Genomic DNA, 18,560 nt, shown 5'->3' on the forward strand with positions numbered 1-18,560 from the left:
CAGAGAAAAGTACTTAGCAGTGACACCAGAACAGGCGATAAGACGCATACCTATTTAATATCAACAGCGAGTGTTGAGAAGTAAGTAGGTACACACGAGTAAATATTTCTGTTGATTGCTTCGCAAAACACAGCGGACGACCAGCTATGTAGGTAGACATACCAGAAGGAAGCAGAAGCAGATATGAAAATCAAACAGGATTCTCGAGGCGTGCAAATATTACCAATAGGTATGACAAATGTGCAGTATCTTGGACGAGTGACGATGTGGCTTTTCTGCGAGAATGGCAACAGCGGGAGCTATTTTGGAGGAGGAGGAGGGGAGGTTGAGTGATCGCTGGCTGAACAGCGTAGCTCATAGAAGCCTGGAAGAGGGTTGCCTACTGTGCGTGCACGGTTGAAGACTTGAAGTACCATACAAAGGTGCGATAGTGATGGGTAGTATTATTGTACCGAGTGATAGAATGTGACGTCTATCTGAAGTTCTGATCCTGCTGGCTGGCTGGCTGGCGATTAGAGTACCCACCACGGCAACACGGCAACGCGGCAACACGGCACGACGCTAGAATGCCACTATTGGAATACTTTCGTAATCTGTAGTCTTCTGGGCTGCTGGATTTTGCAGTATGTAGGTACCTATTATTATTGCTTGATGGCAAAGAAAGGTAGGTAAGATTGGATAAATCATACAGCCCCGAGTGTCCGAGTAATTCCACACAGGAGCAGAGCAATTCATGGCGACGAAGATGAAAGCCACGAATGAAACAAGAGTGCACCACGGCTAAAGTTCGCGAGAGCAAGCGTGGAATCGCAAGCAGCACGCAGAGCTGCCATACATATCACTTTCCTCCGATTTCCGAGGAAAGGTGGAGTAGGTACCTATGTTGGACGTGGTGTCGTCGCGGATCCACGATCACAGTGGCGGCAGTGCGGCTTTTCGAGTATGTAGGTAGCCGAAGGATCGGGAATCTGTGCTGAGTATGTAGGCGGGGAAAGCTGGGGAAGCGGGGGAAGCGGAACGGATCGAGGTCCGGTTCTACGGATGCGTCGAGCGTTGTTGTTGTTGTTGTTGTTGTTGTTGTTGTTGTTGTTGTTGTTGTTGTTGTTGTTGTTGTTGGAACACGCATGACAATCCAGTTGCTGAAGCACCTATGGCGGGCGTATTGAGGACCTTACCGGGTCTTAACCAGCAAGGGCGCGCCCCGCTCTAATTTTACTGTGCTCTACTGATCTGTAATGCAGAGTACCGACTGGTACCACAGGCCCTTTAATTTGCTGCTAGACAACCGTACTGTCTGGTACTGGACACGCAGTAGCAGACTATCGCCGCGTATTACCTGCGGCTGCGACTGCGACTACGAGCACACGTTTTGCTAGTACAGCGGAGTAATACTCAGTACCACCCAGTACAGAGCGGTACCGCTATCGCCGCATCGGCGGGCCCGCTACTGACGCTCACTAGCTGTAGCGGCAGTGGGTAGGATACATTGGGCGGTGCAGCTCCAGAACCATCAGTACTGCTCAGTACTGACCGATACCGCTATTGCCGCATCGGCGGGCGCGGTACTGACGCGTACTGCTGGCAGCTATGGCAGGCAGGATACATTGGGCGGTATCGCTCCAAAAGCGTCAGTACTGCTTGGTACAGAGATGTGAAGGCAGAAGATTCAAGAAATGAAGGAGTGTGGGAAAAAAACGAGGGTGAATGAAGCGAGAAACCTAGTGGAGGGCTTGCAGTTCGCTCTTTATGCCCAACAAGCAAGAATGGTTTCAACGATTTACAATTTCTACCCAGACAAAAAAACAGACCAGTAAAGTAAAGTAAAGGACTCCAACTACATCAACCCACCCTCACTCGCCGCAATGCCCAATGCGAGGCCTCTCGAGAACCACCTAGTAAAGCCCAGATTACCACCCATGAAGTAAAGGTTCCTCTCTCCAACCCTCTTCCACATTCCCCTGAGCTCGCCCGTGTCCTCTCCAATGCCCCAAACATCCTCCACACCCTTTACTGCATCCTCACCAAGGATCTTGGCGGCAGTGGTCTTCATGTTCGCGTATCCGGTCGCGAACACGATCTCGTCGGCCGCGAGCTTGCTGCCGTCGTCGAATTCCACGCCGTCGGGAACGATCTTGGTGATTTCGTGGCCCTGCTTGAGTTTGATCGCGCCCGAGCCGATGAGGGCGGATGCGCCGACGTCGAGATAGTAGCCTATATGGAGGATTTTCTCAGCGGGTGTGCATTTGGGGGGCGTCGGGAGAGGGGGATCAGCTTACCGCCTCCGCGCTCCATATATTTCATAAAGAATCCGCAGCCGTGAGGCCCCTTGTCGAGTTTGAACCCGGCTGCGACAAGGGCATCGTTGATGTGCTTATCCCGCTTGTCGATCGCTTCGGTGACGGCGATCTGATTTCGCTTAAACACACGGACGGGGGAGGACATGAGGATCATGTCTGCGTCTTCAACAGATGCGGGCTAAAGACTTTGTTAGATGAGACTGCATATGGAGGAATGAGTGTAGGTGCCACAAACCCCATCTTCATCGTAGAGCCCTTTGAGGAGGACATCCAGCCCATTCTCCGAGGTCATAACATATGTGGTGCTCCGCTGGACGATGGTAACATCATATCCCTTTTCGTAATAATCCTGGGCAATATCATGGCCACTATTGCAGCAGCCCACCACCACAGCTTTCCTCTTCTCACCACCTTCCATCTTCGCTCCGGGGAACCCAGAGGAATGGCACAGCACGTCTCCCTTGAACGTGTCCATTCCCGGGAATGTGGGCATGTTTGGCTCGCCGGAGTGGCCGGTGGCGATGATGAGATGGCGCGGCTGTAGCACACGAGTGCCGGAGGGGCGGGTGACGGTGACGCTCCAGGTATTGGTTTTGGGGTCCCAGGAGGAGTCGGCAATTGTGGAAGAGGTCCAGACATTGAGTTCTAGCGATGATGCGTAGGATTCAAACCAGTCCCCGAGCTTGTCTTTGGGCGTGAATTTCGGCCAGCATGTGGGGAAGTTGATGTATGGCAGGTGATCGTAATTGACGGGATCGTGAAGGACTGCCAGAATTAGCCCATCGATTCGAACAATGAAGAAAAGAAAAAAGTGACTTACCCAGCTGGTGATACCGCTTTCTCCAGTTGTCTCCTACCCGCTCATTCTTATCGATTATGAGGGCTTGGATGCCGATCATCTTTAGCCTAGCTGCAGCAACCAGGCCACCCTGCCCAGCACCTATATCACCCTATCTATTAGCTCTCGTTTAATGCATCTCGCCACCTCAACGATGGATACGCACCAACGATCAGCACGACAGGCTGACTATCCACGAACTCAACCTCATCAGCTCTCCTCTCCTTCCAATTCCGCCGTGTCTTGTTGGCCCCATGGCTGACACCGACCGGCCGGTTCCTCCCCACTCTCTCAGGGAACTTATCGAGTTCCTTGAGAGCAGTGAACATAGTGTATGCCTTCCACACGCCCTTGCCCTCGCCATCAAGGTCCTCGAGCAGCTTGACTATACCCTGGCCATTCCCCATAGTAGTCTTGACATCGACGAAAGCCGTGATCGCTGGGACCTGACCTGCGAAGTCGACCGGCGTGGCTGTGACGGCGTGGCTGCGCGAAAGGGAGATGGATGTGATGCGGCCAGAGGAGAGGAGCTCGTGGATCTTGGCTGGGGTCTCTGCGGTCTTGTAGTCCCAGGACAGGCAGAGGTGATCGCGCCAGAAGCCATCAGCGAGGAAGAGGGAGGAGACTGATTTCGAGTCGGGGGTCTTGAGATATGTGGCGAAGGATGAGATCCAGGCATCGATTGGAGTGGATACGTCTGTGGGTGCTGGTCTGGGCTTGGGGAGGGTTGCAGGTGTGAGCGAAACTGCGGGAGCCATGATTGTGATGCTGATAGTGATGGTGATGCGCGGAAGACTTTACTAGATGAGAAGATGAGATGAGAAGCGATGAGATGAGGCAAGAGATAGGCAGGCGATTGCCAGAGGTTTATATACCTGCCGTGAGACCCTCTCCATGGGGGCTAACTACTGACTGACCACGGTTGCAGAAGAGGGGATAGGTGTTTCTTTCACGAGCCCGAGACGCATGTGGTACTACGATTTGATACACACGCAGCTCTGGAAGCGATCCGAGCCCAATATCGCAATCAGATTGAGAGATACCTGCTGCAGCTCTTGTGCGCTTGCGTCGCGCATATCCATCTGCCCGGAGCTCATCGACATCACGAGTTTGGTGCTGAGATGACATCGCGGAGCTCGTATGCTCCGGGTACTAGCTTCGGTAGGTAGGAGGAGAGTGTGGGGTAGTGCGGGGTTCGGGGAGAGTCCGGGGAAGTACGGTTATGCACGGTGGGGATTCTGGATCTGCCTCAGGGTCCGTTCATGGCGCTGGACGCCACAGCAAGCGTGGGGGTGCTCGCCGCACAGACGCGTCTGCGCCACACCCGGGCCTCACTGATGCAGGTACATGGGTGCTTGCATGCGCTCTACTGGTACACACATGCATAAATACATAGAGTGGGTGCTCCAGGTTTCGGATGTGCGCATAGATATGCGAATCGAGCAGCATCCTTTAGTCCGCCGTGAGACACTGGGGATTGTTGTTATTGTTAATCCGGAAGTGTCGATACCGGTACTGTGGATGAAGAGTCTAAGGTGTGCGTCCACTCTTTCTGACCGCGGATTGAGTGCCCCGACCGACGAATTCGACGATGATGAGCATGAAGCGATAGAGATCAATCGAGCAACAGTCCCTGGCCGGAGAACTGCACCACCACCGGGTGCTACGTCCGAATCTCAGAAGAGGGAGGAGAGTGAACTCTAGGGGAAGAGCTCAGCGCTATGCGCATAGAACCACGCTGGCCAATGACGACTGGCATTTTCCCAACCTCGCCTTCGATCCAAATATCTTCACTGCTACATGTTCATCGGGCCCGGCCTTGACAGCTATGTACGCAAACCCCGAGACGACGATTCCTTTTGAGCACTGTGCCGTGCGCGCTAGACAGGTTATGTTGAGGGTAGTACCGAGTGGTGGTACCTTTTGGAGGAGAGGAGGGTTACGACGCGCCGCTACAGCGCAAAATCGACAACTCGAGCTTCTTCGGAGGCTCACTTTCAAATATTGTGAGGATAAAGGGATTTAGACTGTCATTTCTGTTTCTGTGATTTGGTGGTGGAATTTCTCTGTCAAAATGTTGTATTGTAGATTCCTCTATCTGCCATAACCTTAGGGTTCCATGCTGTAGATACATATGATCGATCAATCGATAAATCAATCGAAGAGTCTATGCAGGACCCTAAGAGTCCAGATCGTTGTTGGCTTGTTGGCTCGGCGGTGTTCTCTGGTGATCATGCGCTGCTCGACAACCCATTCTCGAACACGGACCCCCTGCCCCAACTACCAAGGTGCCACACTGGCGGCCTTCGGCGATGCCAAAAGCAGATTCCCGCCGTAGGAGGCTAGCAGCGCTCCGCTGGCGGCGTCCAAGCCTCAACGTCAATGCTTTGACCGCCTCACGACCCAGGAACAGCGACACAGCCACACGATTCGTACTTTTGCGGTTGGAGGAGCGTCTTGGATCCCCGCTTTGGTGCGACGCGTACGCATATTGCTAGTGCTCACCGGACCGGCAGCACCTCCTCGATCAATGGTGCCCGCCGAGATCCCGCATCCACGCAAAGCCGAGCGGCAGGCAGCCACGTCATGCCGTGCTCGTCTCGGCGTGCCAAGCTGCCAACTTCTCGGGCTCCTCTTCAACTGCAAGGGGGGGGAATGGCCATATAAATCCCTTCCCCTCCCCCGCAATCCTTCAGTTCGATTAATATCAGCATCAGCTTCGACATCACATTCATCGCAACTTCCACTCAAACAACTCAAACTCAAACTTCGAAGAAATCAGCACAATGGGCGGCAACTTCCACACCTCGGCTCAAGACATCGTCCTGAAGGACGGCCACAAGCTGAAATGTGAGCTCAAGAACAACAGTGGCCGCACCGTAAGTGCCAGCCTGGACCTCAACCACTACGTCGGCAACACTGATGGTATGTTCCGCCCATCCCTTCACCTTCTGTCGGCGGCCCTTCCTGACTCACATATCACAGGCTGGTTCAAATGGAACGGCCGCGATTTCACCAGATCGGCCAAGAACATCTCCCTTGTGCATGGTGACGGCGGGCCCAAGCTCGAGGCGGATTTGTTGTGCGCAGACGGCAGCTACCGGGCGCGCCAGGGACTTCACATCGCTGATCGGATCGAGAACAGGAACGGGGAGTTGGTTTTCCGTGAGTGGCCCGAGCTTCCTTCATTAGGTAATTCCATCGATGCTGACAGTTCCGTAGTGCACGACTAGAGTTCCCCTGTCAACGCGAAGGACTAGGGTTGATGGCCGAGTGAGAGAGTGAGTGAGCTGGGAGTTTTTTTTCTTTCTTGTGGACATGTATTGGAGCATCGTGCGCGTGGACAAAATGCAAACCGAAGCGCATACTCAACCAACGTTGCATATGAATATCCTGTGACCTCGCCACCGAGTCTTTTCCGTCTTTATTGCCCACCCACTTTCAGGTCTGCCGGGTCCACCACCGCAGAGACTATGACAACGCTGAGCATGTGAGTTGAGAGCGGCTAAGGAGCTATATTAGTAGCACACAAGTCCCTTCCCGCCCCGACGTAATTCCAAGCCTTGACTTTCCATTGACCCTGCATACTCTTTTCCTCGCTATGTACAATTCAACTTCACGCACGCCGCGGCCCCAACGGCCCGTCAAAATCCATCCCAAGCCAGCACTTCACTCACCGAGTTCGTACCCCTTATCAGTGCAGGCAACAGCCCAGCCCAATCAAAGCCAGCCCGCAGCCCGCAGCCCGGCGCGTATAGCCCAGCCCGGGCTGGGCTGGACTTGGCAGCCCAGCTTTGGGCCGCAGCGAGTGAGTTCCAATGATGCGTCTCACTACTAGTACATATCGTCGAGGGTGATCCGGCACGGCCACCTCCTGTATGCATCCCAACAGCAACAACCGCAACAGAATGATCGTCCGCAACCAGAGTACATAAATCATCTCCCACAACAAAGCCACCTCCCGCAGAAAATCGCCTCCTGCAACGATCATCTCCTGCAACAATCGTCTCCCGCAACAAATCGCCTCCCACGTAACGCTCAATCCGATGTCGGACGCAATCGAGTCGAGAGCGCCGGTTTCGAACCAAGTGGCAGCCTAGGTAGTATCTAAGCGAAAGTTGATGTCGCCAGCGTGGGCCTGTTTCCTATGTATGTACATTAAATACTCTTTCTTCAGTCCTGAGAGAGAGAGAGGGAGAGAGAGATCTTCAGTTTCTTTCGCATGCAGTCTATCTAGACTAGATATGGCGAACCGTCGCACTCCTTTCCTGCCCACTCTGGCCGGCCGGGGGCTGGGACCCCGCGGGCCGCTACCGGCCAGCACTTTGTGGCGCTGCTGACTACCAAACAACCTCGTCTCGTTGATAGCCCGGGCTACATATCAGATCAGCTCACCAGCCTCAGCCCAGCCCATGAAGTTTTCGGGCTGTTGCCTGCACTGCCCATTGTGGACTCCAACACGGTGCGCATGGAGCCGCTGATGGCTGGTAGGACCGTGAGGGTGCTAAGGTATGTAGATGCGCAATATGGAGGAGGGGGGTTGAGGAGGATCGAAGTACGGCCCTATGGGCAATGAGTGGATGGAAGAATTTGTGACATCCATGGGGTAACAATGCCTTTTTATTGCTTACTTGGCCATCACTAAAGTAAATGCTTATGTGTACATAAATTAGCATACACAAGGCAGAGTACCGTACTTGGCTACGATGCTTAAATAAATACTACCGTATAAACCCGGATATTTGACCTCCCTGTGAAATAGAATTAGCGTGGTGTAACGCGCGCTAGAGCGCTTCGGGCCATCGTTGCTGCGGCAACAAACGTCACCTGATGTCGCTTTGAAAGGCTGAAGTCCGTGAGAATGGCAGTGGGCTGCCCGCCCCTGGACTAAACAGCGGTTGATGTACAGCTTTGCAGAAAACCTCACCGAGATTGACAGCAGCAATGAAGATGAACCTTTTGCTTTATTAAGCTCACTCACTGCCGACGGCTCACATTGTTACACCCAGCGAGCTGGCAACATACCTCAGGCATATGGGAATACATTAGTATCGCTGTTGATTATCATCAACCCTTACTATGGGCAGTCATTGGAAGAACTCAGTCAGAATTCGAGGATTTTTGGCGAGTGATATATCATGATTGGGATTCGAACCTCACAGAGATAGCCGCTAGAACCTCGTGGAGGGTGGCTATGGACTCATTGGTGAGTTCGGGAGTGCGCTCAATCACCTAGGCAAACCTGTTGGAAATCTCACTAAGACGTGCAGGTTGTCAAAGGTTATCCTCCGTGGCCGCCATAGTAAAAGCATACTAGTTGCCGTTTCCCATACAAATAAAGTTTTATTTAGGGGTCAAAACAGCCCTCGAACGGTCGTGCCGGACAGGCGAGGCGAAACGTACCCGGTGGGTATATGAGGGGAAGCCTGTCATCAGTCAGTACTTTGGAGAAGTTTGGATCAAAACTCGTCGAGTTGCATATACATACTTCTGCAGTCATACTGCGATTGCTGCGGCACTTGAGACACGTCGTAGACAATAAGGAGACGCATACTATCTGCGAGATAGTAGTCACCGGAAGGACACGGAAGTCATCGAGCCAATAGGCTGCGGCTCCGTCGTTTGTAGTCGCCGACCAACTCAAGGGTGCATACGAGTTCAGCTCGGAAACACCAAAATTGAAGATAGACAAGGGTTCGGTACCCGAAGACCCAGTGCCTAGAACCATCGTCCACATCTCGTACGAGATACCCTTGTGTATTACCGAGGTAATACTCTCCCGAGCGCTCATAGTTAGACATCAGGTGGGGTGAGCCGTGTCGGTATAAAGACCGACGACTTTCCGTCGTAGAGAAGGCATCGACTACCATCACTGGGAGTTAAGCCATAACAATCAGACATTGTTACTCTTGGATTTACTCTCTCTCCCTATTCGTGATTATCCGATCATCAACCCTTTTCAGTTGTTTCCAAGAACAAGCCATCGTGCGAATGCAATGCGGTACCTAAATACTTCATCAGGACGGTGCTCCACCACAGCACAATTTAAGTATTTAGAGATATCGAGTCATAGGTTGTGCATGAGTGCACGTCATGTGGAGTGCAACACCACCACAAAACGTATTCTGGCAGCAGCGCATGGTCACCTAAGCACTCGTTTCTGAAGATGGGCTCCGTGATATCAAGTATGTTGTGCTGTACTGTCTCGGAAATATGCATCAAGGACTTACTCACAAAGCCGCCTAATCTCCGACGTGACGTTTTGTGCAAATCGATCAGCCAGCGATGGGAGTTCCTACACTGCCACTTTTCTCGTAGGTATTTGGTACTCCTTCAATTCGGCAATTGGGTTCAGGCAGTGACAGCACAAATGTTGTGCAGCAAGATGCGAAGATGAGACATATCCAGTGATTGGGATGACTTCTTAACGTCTGCCTCGGAAATTAAACTCCCGAGAGTCAACCGATCTCGAGTCCAAGCGTAAAGCGAGCTTCGAGCTCGGAGAAGTAGGAGCCAACGGTACCGGAATAGTGGGATAACGATGCTCAAAATAGTTGCCATGACCGACACTTTACTACTACCCAAGAAAAGATATTCTGAGACTCGAAGTTCTTCGTAGATGTGTCGGCCCAAGTTTCGCCGAATATCGAGAGCCAGGCCCACAATTGCGTATCCTGAGTTCTTTTGTCGAAAGAAGTTGTGCATAAGGCACTCATAATTGTGGGGAGCGGATTGGGACACACGATAAGCTCGAATATTCCAGGTCTTACCACATGGGAAAATCGAGACAAATGCTGGGACCCATTATAATATTAGTTATACAGTTTAATGAGAAATGTTACATCGCTCGATGGTACGGAAGAGTCGTGGAGTGAAAACTTTCAGTGTGGGTCGATCGACTCCATGCGAGTGATATCATGTGTATCTATCTGACACGCACATCTCCCTGTTCTGGTAGCTCAGGGGTTAGAGCGGTCGATTGCAGATCGACAGGTCCCCCGTTCAAATCGAGGTCAGAACTACTATGGTCTCTGCCTTCTCAAACTTGAGAAGGTTAAGCCTTCTATTTTTGGCCGGAGACGAAAGCATATTTAGAGATTAAACCACTTCTTTCCCTTCTTCTCCATAGCCTTACGATCCATATCCCTTTGCAGCATCTTCGAGTACACATGATCCACCAACGTCTTCTCCCTCAACCTCATTTGATCCTCGTTAAACAGCCCGCGGCCACCATCAAACGCCGTATCTGGGTCATCACTGCCCTTGCACTCCCCCTCGACGATGCCAACGGTCCAGCATAGCTTCTCCACAATACCCATCATCCACTCCTTGTGTTCCAATCCATCCCTCCACTCCCTGGGCAAGTCGGTAAACCCGGTCCAAGATCCCAAAACCGCACCGGCGATGCATGCATTGGTATCGGCATCCCCACCCTCCATCACCAGCTCGAAGATAAGCTCTTTAAAGTTGCCCCCACGAATTCCACGCCGCAGTGTCACCACCGCCGTTCCAAGCGCTTTGTAGACGTACCCTATCTTGCGCCTGTCGTCGAGTTCCAGCGCCGCTAGGTCGGCGGCGTAAATGTGACGATGGAAGTCCTCGCGGTCGAGGAGCTGGGCATCGGGAAATTCGGGGTCCGGATGATCCCACGTCTTCGGGCGCGCTTCGACGAAGGAGTACGCAGCCTCGATAACCGCATCCACATCGGTCTCGCACAGTACCTCGCCGCGGAGAATCCCCCGGATGAGGCCCGTGACGATGCAGCAGGCGACGGCACACCTCGGGTCAAAGTGAGACACCAAGGACATCTCCATCGCGATTTCGAACGTCTCCTCGCGCGTCTTGCCCACGCAGATGATCCCTAGCGGGTGGGTACGCATCAGCGAGCCGTTCGCGGCGTTGTTTCGGCCGCTTTCAAGCCACTTCGCTTTCGCCACAGCGAAGGGGTCCGTAGTGAAGAGCGGGTCACCCGTAACGGTTTTTACCGTTCGGCCGAGACCGAGCGGTAGGCGATCGAGGACCCGGAGACCTTGCGAGCACCAGGACTGTAGGCGCTTTGCAAACTCGATAGGTTTGAGCTGGCCATCGTGGTGAAGGTATGTGAGGATCATGAGTAGACTATGGTCCGTGTCGTCGGTCCAGAAGCACTATGCTGGTCAGTAGTGGATCGTCCCTACTCTCAGAAGAGGTGGATGGTACCTCGACAAACTTGTCGCGATGGCCGTCGCCGAAGAAAGGAGTCACCGGTGGGATCAGAGAGATGCTCTGGCCATCGTATGCTTCGGTAGCTTGTTGCTTTGAAAGGAATTCTACGATCACAGAGGTGAGCCTGACATATCTCGCTAACCGCAACGTCCACTGACCAGTATAAAGCCCCACGGCGTCACCTAGGGCCGAGCCGATGAGAGTTCCTCGAACTTTTTCGACGACGGTGGAGCGCACGAAGGGGTGCAGCGAGAGGTAGTCCAGATTTGCGGATTCGGATGCCATTTGGACTGCAGGAAAAGGGGGGAGGTTGGAATAAGCCCATGTCGTACGGATTATATACTTGACGTATAAGACAACTCTAACTGCTTGTAGGGCAGTGGTATCTTCCGATTGGATGGATGATTCCGAACGAGTGATAGTCATGATAAGGACGGACTTGTGAGGACAAGTATCACGGGCTGTTTCATTGCTTTATTTAATGGCTTCTATAACACTCTTTTGAGGGCGACCCTAAATACTGTACCTACAGTGAAGGGGGGAGTGTGGGCGGTAAAATAAACGAAAGTGATAGAGCCCTGTAAAGGGCCGCAAAGTATCACCGAAAAACAGTAATGACACCGCTTCAACGCTTCAGCGTATGCGTTAACATTACGTTCAGCGGTGCGATGAGAACCAACGCACTTGTGTGGTTATGCTAGTACATGTCCTTTTAACTTCCCAATCATGAGTTCGAGTTTTCAGGCCCTACAATTCTACTGTTGATAGGGTCTCGAATGACCGATGCAGACCTTTTGAGACTTGTGCACTGAATCAAGCCTCGAGAACGCCAGAAGGCATAGAGCACCTATGATAGCTACATACAGGTTGTGCGAGAGCAGCTCCTAGGCCCCCTCACTCATCCCTATGGAAGCGGTTTCAGCCTGCAATGTGTAGAAGCTTACCGAAGCAATTCCATTTGCGCTTCTGTATCACTTCGAAGAAACTTGGTTAACAAGCATCAAACCGAGCTCCATATCTCTCCCTGCGGAAGATGCCGCAAGCGAGGTGTCCGAGTGGAAGCCTTGGAGCGGAAAGGCGTGCAGAGAGGAGGCGAGAGGAGGAGGAGGCTGAGGTTGAGGAGCCAGGGTCATACCCGTTGTTCCTCCCCATACCTCCTCCATGGCGTCTTCTGAAGAAGAGGCAGCGGACGAGACGGAGTGAGTAGCGGACTTTTCTTTTCCTTCTTCTTGGCCAAGGGGAGGGACCTTGTAGAGTATCTTCATGTGGATTGGATGACGACAAAGCTTTACTGCATTGTGGTGACTGACGTCTCGCGCATCAACGATTGATTATCTGTGTAGCTGAAAGCGCAAAATTTTAGATTGACCCAAACGCGACTGTTGTATACATGAAAAGCCGCTTAGAGAGTCCCTAATGCTGTTATAGGGGACCTGGTTGTATGTCATACATTCTGTTACACACCCACAATCGCGTCTGACCAACGCGTCTCACCGCCCTCATTTCTTGATCGCTGACCACATCCCGCCACTTCAGCAACCATAATGTTCCGCAAACAGCCAGGAGTCAGCTCCCATTCAGCAGTTTCATCCTCCCCAATCGACCTAACCGCCTCCTCTCCGCCCTCCGCAAAGAAGCAAAAGACCGCTCACCCGCCGCCCCCGACTTTCCCGACGCCATCGAGGCCCCGCGGACCCCGGCAGACACAGCTCACGGCGTTCCTGGCAACCCCGCCCCCGGTCAAGAAGTTTACACCGACGAAGTCTATTGGAAAGAAGAGGGCGAAGAATACGTCTATCCTGAAGTTTTTCAAGCCTGTAGCGGACGGTGACGGGAAGGGAGGGAAGAAGGATGGAAAGAGCGATGAGTTGTTCATCAGCCATGGCGGGTATGGACTTGATGTCAGTGATCCTGAAGATGCAGACGAGAGCGATGACGAGGAACTGGGGTTGGATGCTTTAATTGCGAGGGAGGCCATGAAAGCGGGGCCGCCGCCGGAACCGATGGAGCTGGAGCAGGAGGTGGCGAGCGAGCCGGTATCTACTGTCAACGATGATGTACCGACTGAGAGCACCACTGCACCGATTACTCCTATCGCCAAAACGAAGTACGCAGCACCAAAGTTTGATCCGTCGGCACTTAAACTGAACCTCTCGTCCTCGATGCTGTTCGGTAAAGCGCCCGCTCCGATGTCTGCCACGAAGACGACTGCTACTACACCGACAGACAGTGGGGACGACACACTGGCTACAGCCACGAACGATGTCGCAGAAGAAGCTACCACAACTACCACACCTTCAGTGATGAAGGAGCTCGCTTCGGTCCCGTCGAAGGCTGCAACTTTTGAGAGCACGGACACAACGACGAAAGTTGAGCACACGGTCGCGACAAAGACAGTCCCAGCGAACGCCCGAGACATTGTAACAACGAAAGCAGGCTTCAGAGGTTTATTGTGGGGGAGAAAGCCGCAGGAGACTGAGGTTCTGGACGACATTGAGGACTTCACACAGACCCAGACGCAACGGTTCAAAAAACGCCAACGGGAGCCCGAGGATCACATACAAGGGACATTCGAGAGTATGAGTGTTAACTCTGATCATGATGTGGAGGACGCAGGGGAGAACGAGGACGACAATGAGGACGAACCAAACCAAGGCTCCGATGCCTCCGACGAAGAGGAGGATGCAGAAGAGGACACGATGGGATTTGAGCAGTGGGAGGCTACGCAGACAACTTTTGACTTTGATCCCGCTGCTAGAGCCGTTGAAAGAGGATTTTGGCAGGACACCCAGGTCATAATGAAGCCCTCAGATGTCCAAGTCGAAGCCACACAGCTTCCTGCTGCCGCAAAGTGTCCCATATGTGGAACCAGTTTTGCGAGGTTATCGAACTCGGACGCGAACGCTCATGTCAATCGCTGCCTCGATGGTGATCCGATGCCCCCTCCCGCAACGCCCAAAACATCCCGCATCACTTACACTCTACCACCCACTTCAGAGACATCAAATCCGCATGCGCCCCTCAAGTTTCAGACTTCCAATAAACAAGCATCCGCATTTACGAAGATCATGTCCAACAATACCAAAGAGCACGCCTGGGCATCCGCTGCTAAAACTGAAGCGGAATCGAAGGGCAAGAGGGCGATTGAGCGTACCTGTCCTTTCTACAAGATCCTCTTCAACGGACCAATTACCGTCGACGCATTTCGGTACGGCAAGATTCCCGGCTGCAACGCTTATTTCCTCTCGCACTTTCATTCGGATCACTATGTCGGCCTTTCTTCCACCTGGCAACATGGTCCTATCTACTGCTCCCGGGTCACCGCAAATCTAGTGCGCTCGAGACTGAAGGTCGATCCGCAGTGGGTTGTCGAACTCCCATGGGAAGAGTGGCTTGAAGTGCCAGGAGTCGATGGGGTGAGAGTCCGAGGTCTCGACGCCAACCATTGTCCTGGGAGTATGCTCTTCCTATTTGAGAATCTTAAAGGCAAAAAGCCGATCAGGGTCTTGCATTGCGGAGATTTCCGGGCAGAACCGAAACACCTCGACCACCCGCTTCTCCGCCCTGGAAAGAACCGCACACAGAAGATTGATACAGTGTATCTCGACACCACCTACCTCGATCCCAAGTACGCGTTTCCAACCCAGAAGAACGTTATCGATGCGTGTGCCGAAATGTGTGTCCTCCTCGACAGCGACCAGGTACCCGATATGAAGGACTCTGGGAGCCTAGCCAACTTTGTTACGAAAGCTACTGAGATCAAGAAGGAGTCTGAAGCCACGCGGTCGAAGCGTCGGCTCTTGATCATGGTGGGAACGTACTCCATCGGCAAGGAACGAATTGCCACCGGTTCGTACCCACATCTCCCAGTTCTAAACATTTCACTGACTATTCCACACAGGCATCGCTCATGCGCTCAACTCCAAAATTTACGCACCACCAAACAAGCTCTTTACTCTCCAACAGCTCGAAGACCCCACCCTCACACGCCTCCTAACCTCTGACCCATCAGCCGCACAAGTGCACCTAACACCTCTCGGCTCCGTCGACCCAACAACGCTATCCACATACCTCTCTCAGCACCCCTCCTTCGCACGCATCGTTGCCTTCCGTCCCTCAGGCTGGAGCTACAAACCGCCCACCTCGCGCCTTACCACATCTCCCAAACTCGATGACGTATTATTCTCACCCACCTGGAAGAGCGCGTATTCAATCAAGGATATGGCGCCTGTCCGAGGCGGCAGCGATAAAGTTCGCTGTTACGGAGTGCCATACAGTGAACACAGCAGCTTCCGGGAACTATGCATGTTCTGCTGTGCGTTGGATATTGGAAGAATAATCCCCACCGTCAATGTGGGCTCTAAGAAGGCCCGCGAGCGGATGGAGGGATGGATTCAGAAGTGGGATACCGCGAGGAAAAGGGGATTGTTTTCGCTTGGAGAGGGAGGAGGAGGAGAAAGCTGGTAGTTATATTTCTGCTTACCCCTACATTTGCATTTGGTCCTGGCGTTGTGGTTTGGCGGAATGGAAGGTTATGCTGCGTCTGTAAGTTGGCATAGTCTTTGCGGTTGGCATCAGAATCTGTAAATCTGATGGCTGTTTCTCGTTGCCAAAGGCGCGTGTGTATTCACAATATATTACATTATCATTACATCCTCCTCTCCCTCTTCCCATCTTCAGCAGATATCTTTAAACAGCGCCACCGACGGATCACTACCTCCCCGTTAGCACGACTCATCAACATCTCAGCGGCAGGAGGGACTTACTGATCGCTAACCTCAACCGCACCATGGGTATTAACATGCACATGCTCAAGCGCCTTAACCTTCTTACTAAGCGCCTTGCTCACCAGGATATGATCCAGCTGCTGCGAGTTCATGTCATACAGGTAAGTGTACCTCTCCTCCTTCTTGATGCCAGCGACCACATCCAGATCGTACATGACCTCCTCCAGCAGCTCCTGCGGGGCCACACCCGAGAACTCGTTGAAATCGCCCGCGGCAATGATGTGCGCGTCGGCATTGACGGCCAGGATCGAGGCGATGAAGGGTTTCATTGCCGCGGCCTGCGCGAGACGGTCTTCGATGCCACCGTTGATCGGCGGGCGGCTGTCGCCGTGGAGGGAGCTGGAGCCGCCCTTGGAGCCGGAGTGCACGTTGATGGCGTACAGAGGCTTCTTGGAGCTCTTGATGGTGAAGCAGGCGACGAGGGGCTTGCGCGAGGAGGTGAATGCCACGTTGGTGGGGTCGATGCGGCCGGGATTGTAGGTCAGTGCGCCGGAGGGGAGGATGGCAGTGCCGGCGGTGGCGTTGCCGGCGGTGCCCGGGGTGAGCGAAAGGACCGTGGGGTTATAAAGGTATGCTACACGGATGTTTCCGCCGGGTGCGCCGCCGTCCTTGCCGTTCTCCGGGGCGATCTCGACGGAGGAGTAGGTTATTCCAGAGAGTGCGGCTACTTCGGCGGAGAGCGCAGCAAGTGTCTCGTTTGCGGAGGTGATGCCGGCGTTGATGGTGCCGTCGTTGTCTTGAACTTCCTGCACAAAGAGGAGATCGGGTGTCTTGAGGTAGTCCACGATGTGGGCAGCCAGCGCGGGGAGGTGTGAGGACTTTGGCGTCAGGTTCTCGACGTTGTATTGGCCGATGGTGATGCCTTTGCAGGAGCCCTTGGAGACGAGGGTGGTAGGGGGGACGACGCCGGAGCTGGCGGAGGTGACCGTGATGGCGGTCTTGGGAAGGATCCGGTAGAAGCCGAAGGCGTAAGTTACGACGCCTTCGATCGGGCCGAGGACATCGCCGAGTTTTACGTCGACGTTATTGGTGCCGTCCAGCGGGTCGCCGATGAGAATGGCTTCGGGGTTTGCGTCGGAGGTAGAGGAGTCTGGATGTTGTCAGTCTTGTCTCTCTGAGGGGATTGTGAACGGTACACACCGGTGGTAATGGTCAAGCCTCCGGCCTTGTTGAGGCCGGTGACTTTCCAGTCGCCGCGGACCCATACATCGCCATAGTTGCTATTGGTGCCCAGCGCCACGGGTGCAGTGATTTGCACGTACGATCCGACCAAGCTCTCCCAGAAATCCAGGCCGTACTTGGTCGGCGTAAGAGTAGCATTGGTGGTGGAAAGCAGACTCGCGCCATTGGGAAGACCGAAGATGTCGCCATTGTCCAAGGCCGAGTACTGCGTAGTGGGAGGAGACAGTCCCGTCTTTCCTAGGATAATCGGCGTCACTGTGTTGCCCGAGGAGACCTTGACGATGTTGGTGGGGTTTATGATCTCTGTTAGGTAGATATATGCCGAAGAGGAGCGGTACTCGGTGACCCTGGAGTCCCCGATGGTGACGATGTCGCCCGAGACTACGGTCTTTGCCGCGGTGGAGTTGAACACATAGATTCCCGAGGACAGAAAGCTCTTCTTTCCGAACTTGGCTGAGTTGCTAGGAGCCACGTCTTGAAGGTAGAAGCCAGCGGATCCGACGGCGGTCACCAGGCCGGTAACATTGGAGATGGCTTTTCCGTTGTATGGAGAAAGCCACGCGGGACCGTTGACTTCGGCGATTGATAATGCGGCAGCAGAGGCCAGGTAGGTAGCGAGTGTGGAGAGAACGTAGGACTTCATAGCAACAACAGTCTTCGTTCCGATTGGGATATGGCTGCTACCGAATCCATAGGAGAGGAGAGATGCCCGTGGTTTTATGAAGAAACCGGGCTCGGTGGCCGTAGGGCATTGCACAATCACGCAAGTGGGAATCGATTGGGACCCAGCTACAGAGCACACCAGAGTTCCAGATGAAACGATTTCCAAGTCGTAGGCATCGTACCAAATTTCCCCCGCATGACCAACAAGCAATCAGAACTCGGGATATCTGATTGAATTCACCCCGCGCGAGCACGTGTTGACGTTCTCTCGTGGTTCCTATCTCACAGGGGATAGAGCAGGTACCGGTATCGAGCCGGGATGCAGTACCCCAGACATCATGTAGGAACCATCTAGATTTCACGATCAACTCCCAGATATGGATTGGCTCGGCACGTTGCGCGGAAGAATTGCTGTAACTGCGGGCGATCCGATACCGATATCTTCATGCGCAGGCACCAAAGCTCCTGCCCGTTGCATAGTGTAACCGCGCAACTGCCAAAACCGGGATAAGTGGCGGATAGTGGACGGTCGGAGTCGACCAATAAGAAGCGACGAGCGGTATCTCGTGCCTGGACCAGCGTCGGCGA

At 53.4% G+C, this 18,560-nt stretch overlaps 5 protein-coding genes and 1 non-coding gene across 6 annotated transcripts; 3 read left to right on the top strand and 3 right to left on the bottom strand.

Moving 5' to 3' along the window:
- Positions 1 to 1,834: 1,834 nt before the first annotated feature.
- BZA05DRAFT_456478 (flavin-containing monooxygenase) lies at positions 1,835 to 4,356 on the bottom strand (the record flags this gene model as incomplete). The annotated part of the gene is made up of 5 exons (XM_051487557.1): positions 3,302 to 4,356; positions 3,118 to 3,237; positions 2,533 to 3,062; positions 2,277 to 2,475; positions 1,835 to 2,211 (listed from the first exon to the last, which is right to left on the bottom strand). The coding sequence occupies exons 1-5, from the start codon at positions 3,891 to 3,893 to the stop codon at positions 1,835 to 1,837; spliced, it is 1,818 nt and encodes a 605-aa protein (XP_051343585.1). The 5' UTR covers positions 3,894 to 4,356.
- A 1,426-nt stretch (positions 4,357 to 5,782) lies between these two features.
- BZA05DRAFT_385001 (Cyanovirin-N) lies at positions 5,783 to 6,511 on the top strand. Its single transcript, XM_051482367.1, has 3 exons — positions 5,783 to 6,060; positions 6,121 to 6,300; positions 6,358 to 6,511. The coding sequence occupies exons 1-3, from the start codon at positions 5,922 to 5,924 to the stop codon at positions 6,366 to 6,368; spliced, it is 330 nt and encodes a 109-aa protein (XP_051343586.1). The 5' UTR covers positions 5,783 to 5,921; the 3' UTR covers positions 6,369 to 6,511.
- A 3,568-nt stretch (positions 6,512 to 10,079) lies between these two features.
- Positions 10,080 to 11,719, bottom strand: BZA05DRAFT_367462 (ADP-ribosylglycohydrolase-domain-containing protein). Its single transcript, XM_051481565.1, has 3 exons — positions 11,499 to 11,719; positions 11,335 to 11,444; positions 10,080 to 11,282 (listed from the first exon to the last, which is right to left on the bottom strand). The coding sequence occupies exons 1-3, from the start codon at positions 11,623 to 11,625 to the stop codon at positions 10,227 to 10,229; spliced, it is 1,293 nt and encodes a 430-aa protein (XP_051343587.1). The 5' UTR covers positions 11,626 to 11,719; the 3' UTR covers positions 10,080 to 10,226.
- Positions 10,084 to 10,156, top strand: BZA05DRAFT_t28. The gene has a single exon. It is a non-coding gene; the product is annotated as a tRNA-Cys (tRNA).
- A 2,419-nt stretch (positions 11,720 to 14,138) lies between the features above and the next one.
- Positions 14,139 to 15,807, top strand: BZA05DRAFT_423752 (DNA repair metallo-beta-lactamase-domain-containing protein; the record flags this gene model as incomplete). The annotated part of the gene is made up of 2 exons (XM_051485881.1): positions 14,139 to 15,189; positions 15,242 to 15,807. 2 exons carry the CDS (start codon positions 14,139 to 14,141, stop codon positions 15,805 to 15,807), a joined length of 1,617 nt encoding a protein of 538 aa, XP_051343588.1.
- A 104-nt stretch (positions 15,808 to 15,911) lies between these two features.
- On the bottom strand, positions 15,912 to 18,137 carry BZA05DRAFT_107666 (Endonuclease/exonuclease/phosphatase). The gene is made up of 3 exons (XM_051478543.1): positions 17,268 to 18,137; positions 16,107 to 17,217; positions 15,912 to 16,053 (listed from the first exon to the last, which is right to left on the bottom strand). The coding sequence occupies exons 1-3, from the start codon at positions 17,950 to 17,952 to the stop codon at positions 16,017 to 16,019; spliced, it is 1,833 nt and encodes a 610-aa protein (XP_051343589.1). The 5' UTR covers positions 17,953 to 18,137; the 3' UTR covers positions 15,912 to 16,016.
- Between the last annotated feature and the right edge of the window lie 423 nt (positions 18,138 to 18,560).

The sequence above is a fragment of the Tricharina praecox genome (genome assembly GCF_024521635.1).
Source record: "Tricharina praecox strain CBS 144465 chromosome Unknown BZA05scaffold_2, whole genome shotgun sequence".
NCBI classification, from domain to species: Eukaryota; Fungi; Ascomycota; class Pezizomycetes; order Pezizales; family Pyronemataceae; genus Tricharina; species Tricharina praecox.

Coding starts and splice junctions, on each gene's coding strand:
- BZA05DRAFT_367462 (XM_051481565.1), bottom strand. CDS start 11,625: ATGGCATCCGAATCCGCAAATCTGGACTACCTCTCGCTGCACCCCTTC. Junction 11,445..11,498: donor CGCCGTGGGGCTTTATACTG/GTCAGTGGACGT, acceptor CTGTGATCGTAG/AATTCCTTTCAAAGCAACAA. Junction 11,283..11,334: donor ATCGCGACAAGTTTGTCGAG/GTACCATCCACC, acceptor TGACCAGCATAG/TGCTTCTGGACCGACGACAC.
- BZA05DRAFT_107666 (XM_051478543.1), bottom strand. CDS start 17,952: ATGAAGTCCTACGTTCTCTCCACACTCGCTACCTACCTGGCCTCTGCT. Junction 17,218..17,267: donor AGGCTTGACCATTACCACCG/GTGTGTACCGTT, acceptor GACAACATCCAG/ACTCCTCTACCTCCGACGCA. Junction 16,054..16,106: donor GCGGTTGAGGTTAGCGATCA/GTAAGTCCCTCC, acceptor ACGGGGAGGTAG/TGATCCGTCGGTGGCGCTGT.
- BZA05DRAFT_385001 (XM_051482367.1), top strand. CDS start 5,922: ATGGGCGGCAACTTCCACACCTCGGCTCAAGACATCGTCCTGAAGGAC. Junction 6,061..6,120: donor CTACGTCGGCAACACTGATG/GTATGTTCCGCC, acceptor CACATATCACAG/GCTGGTTCAAATGGAACGGC.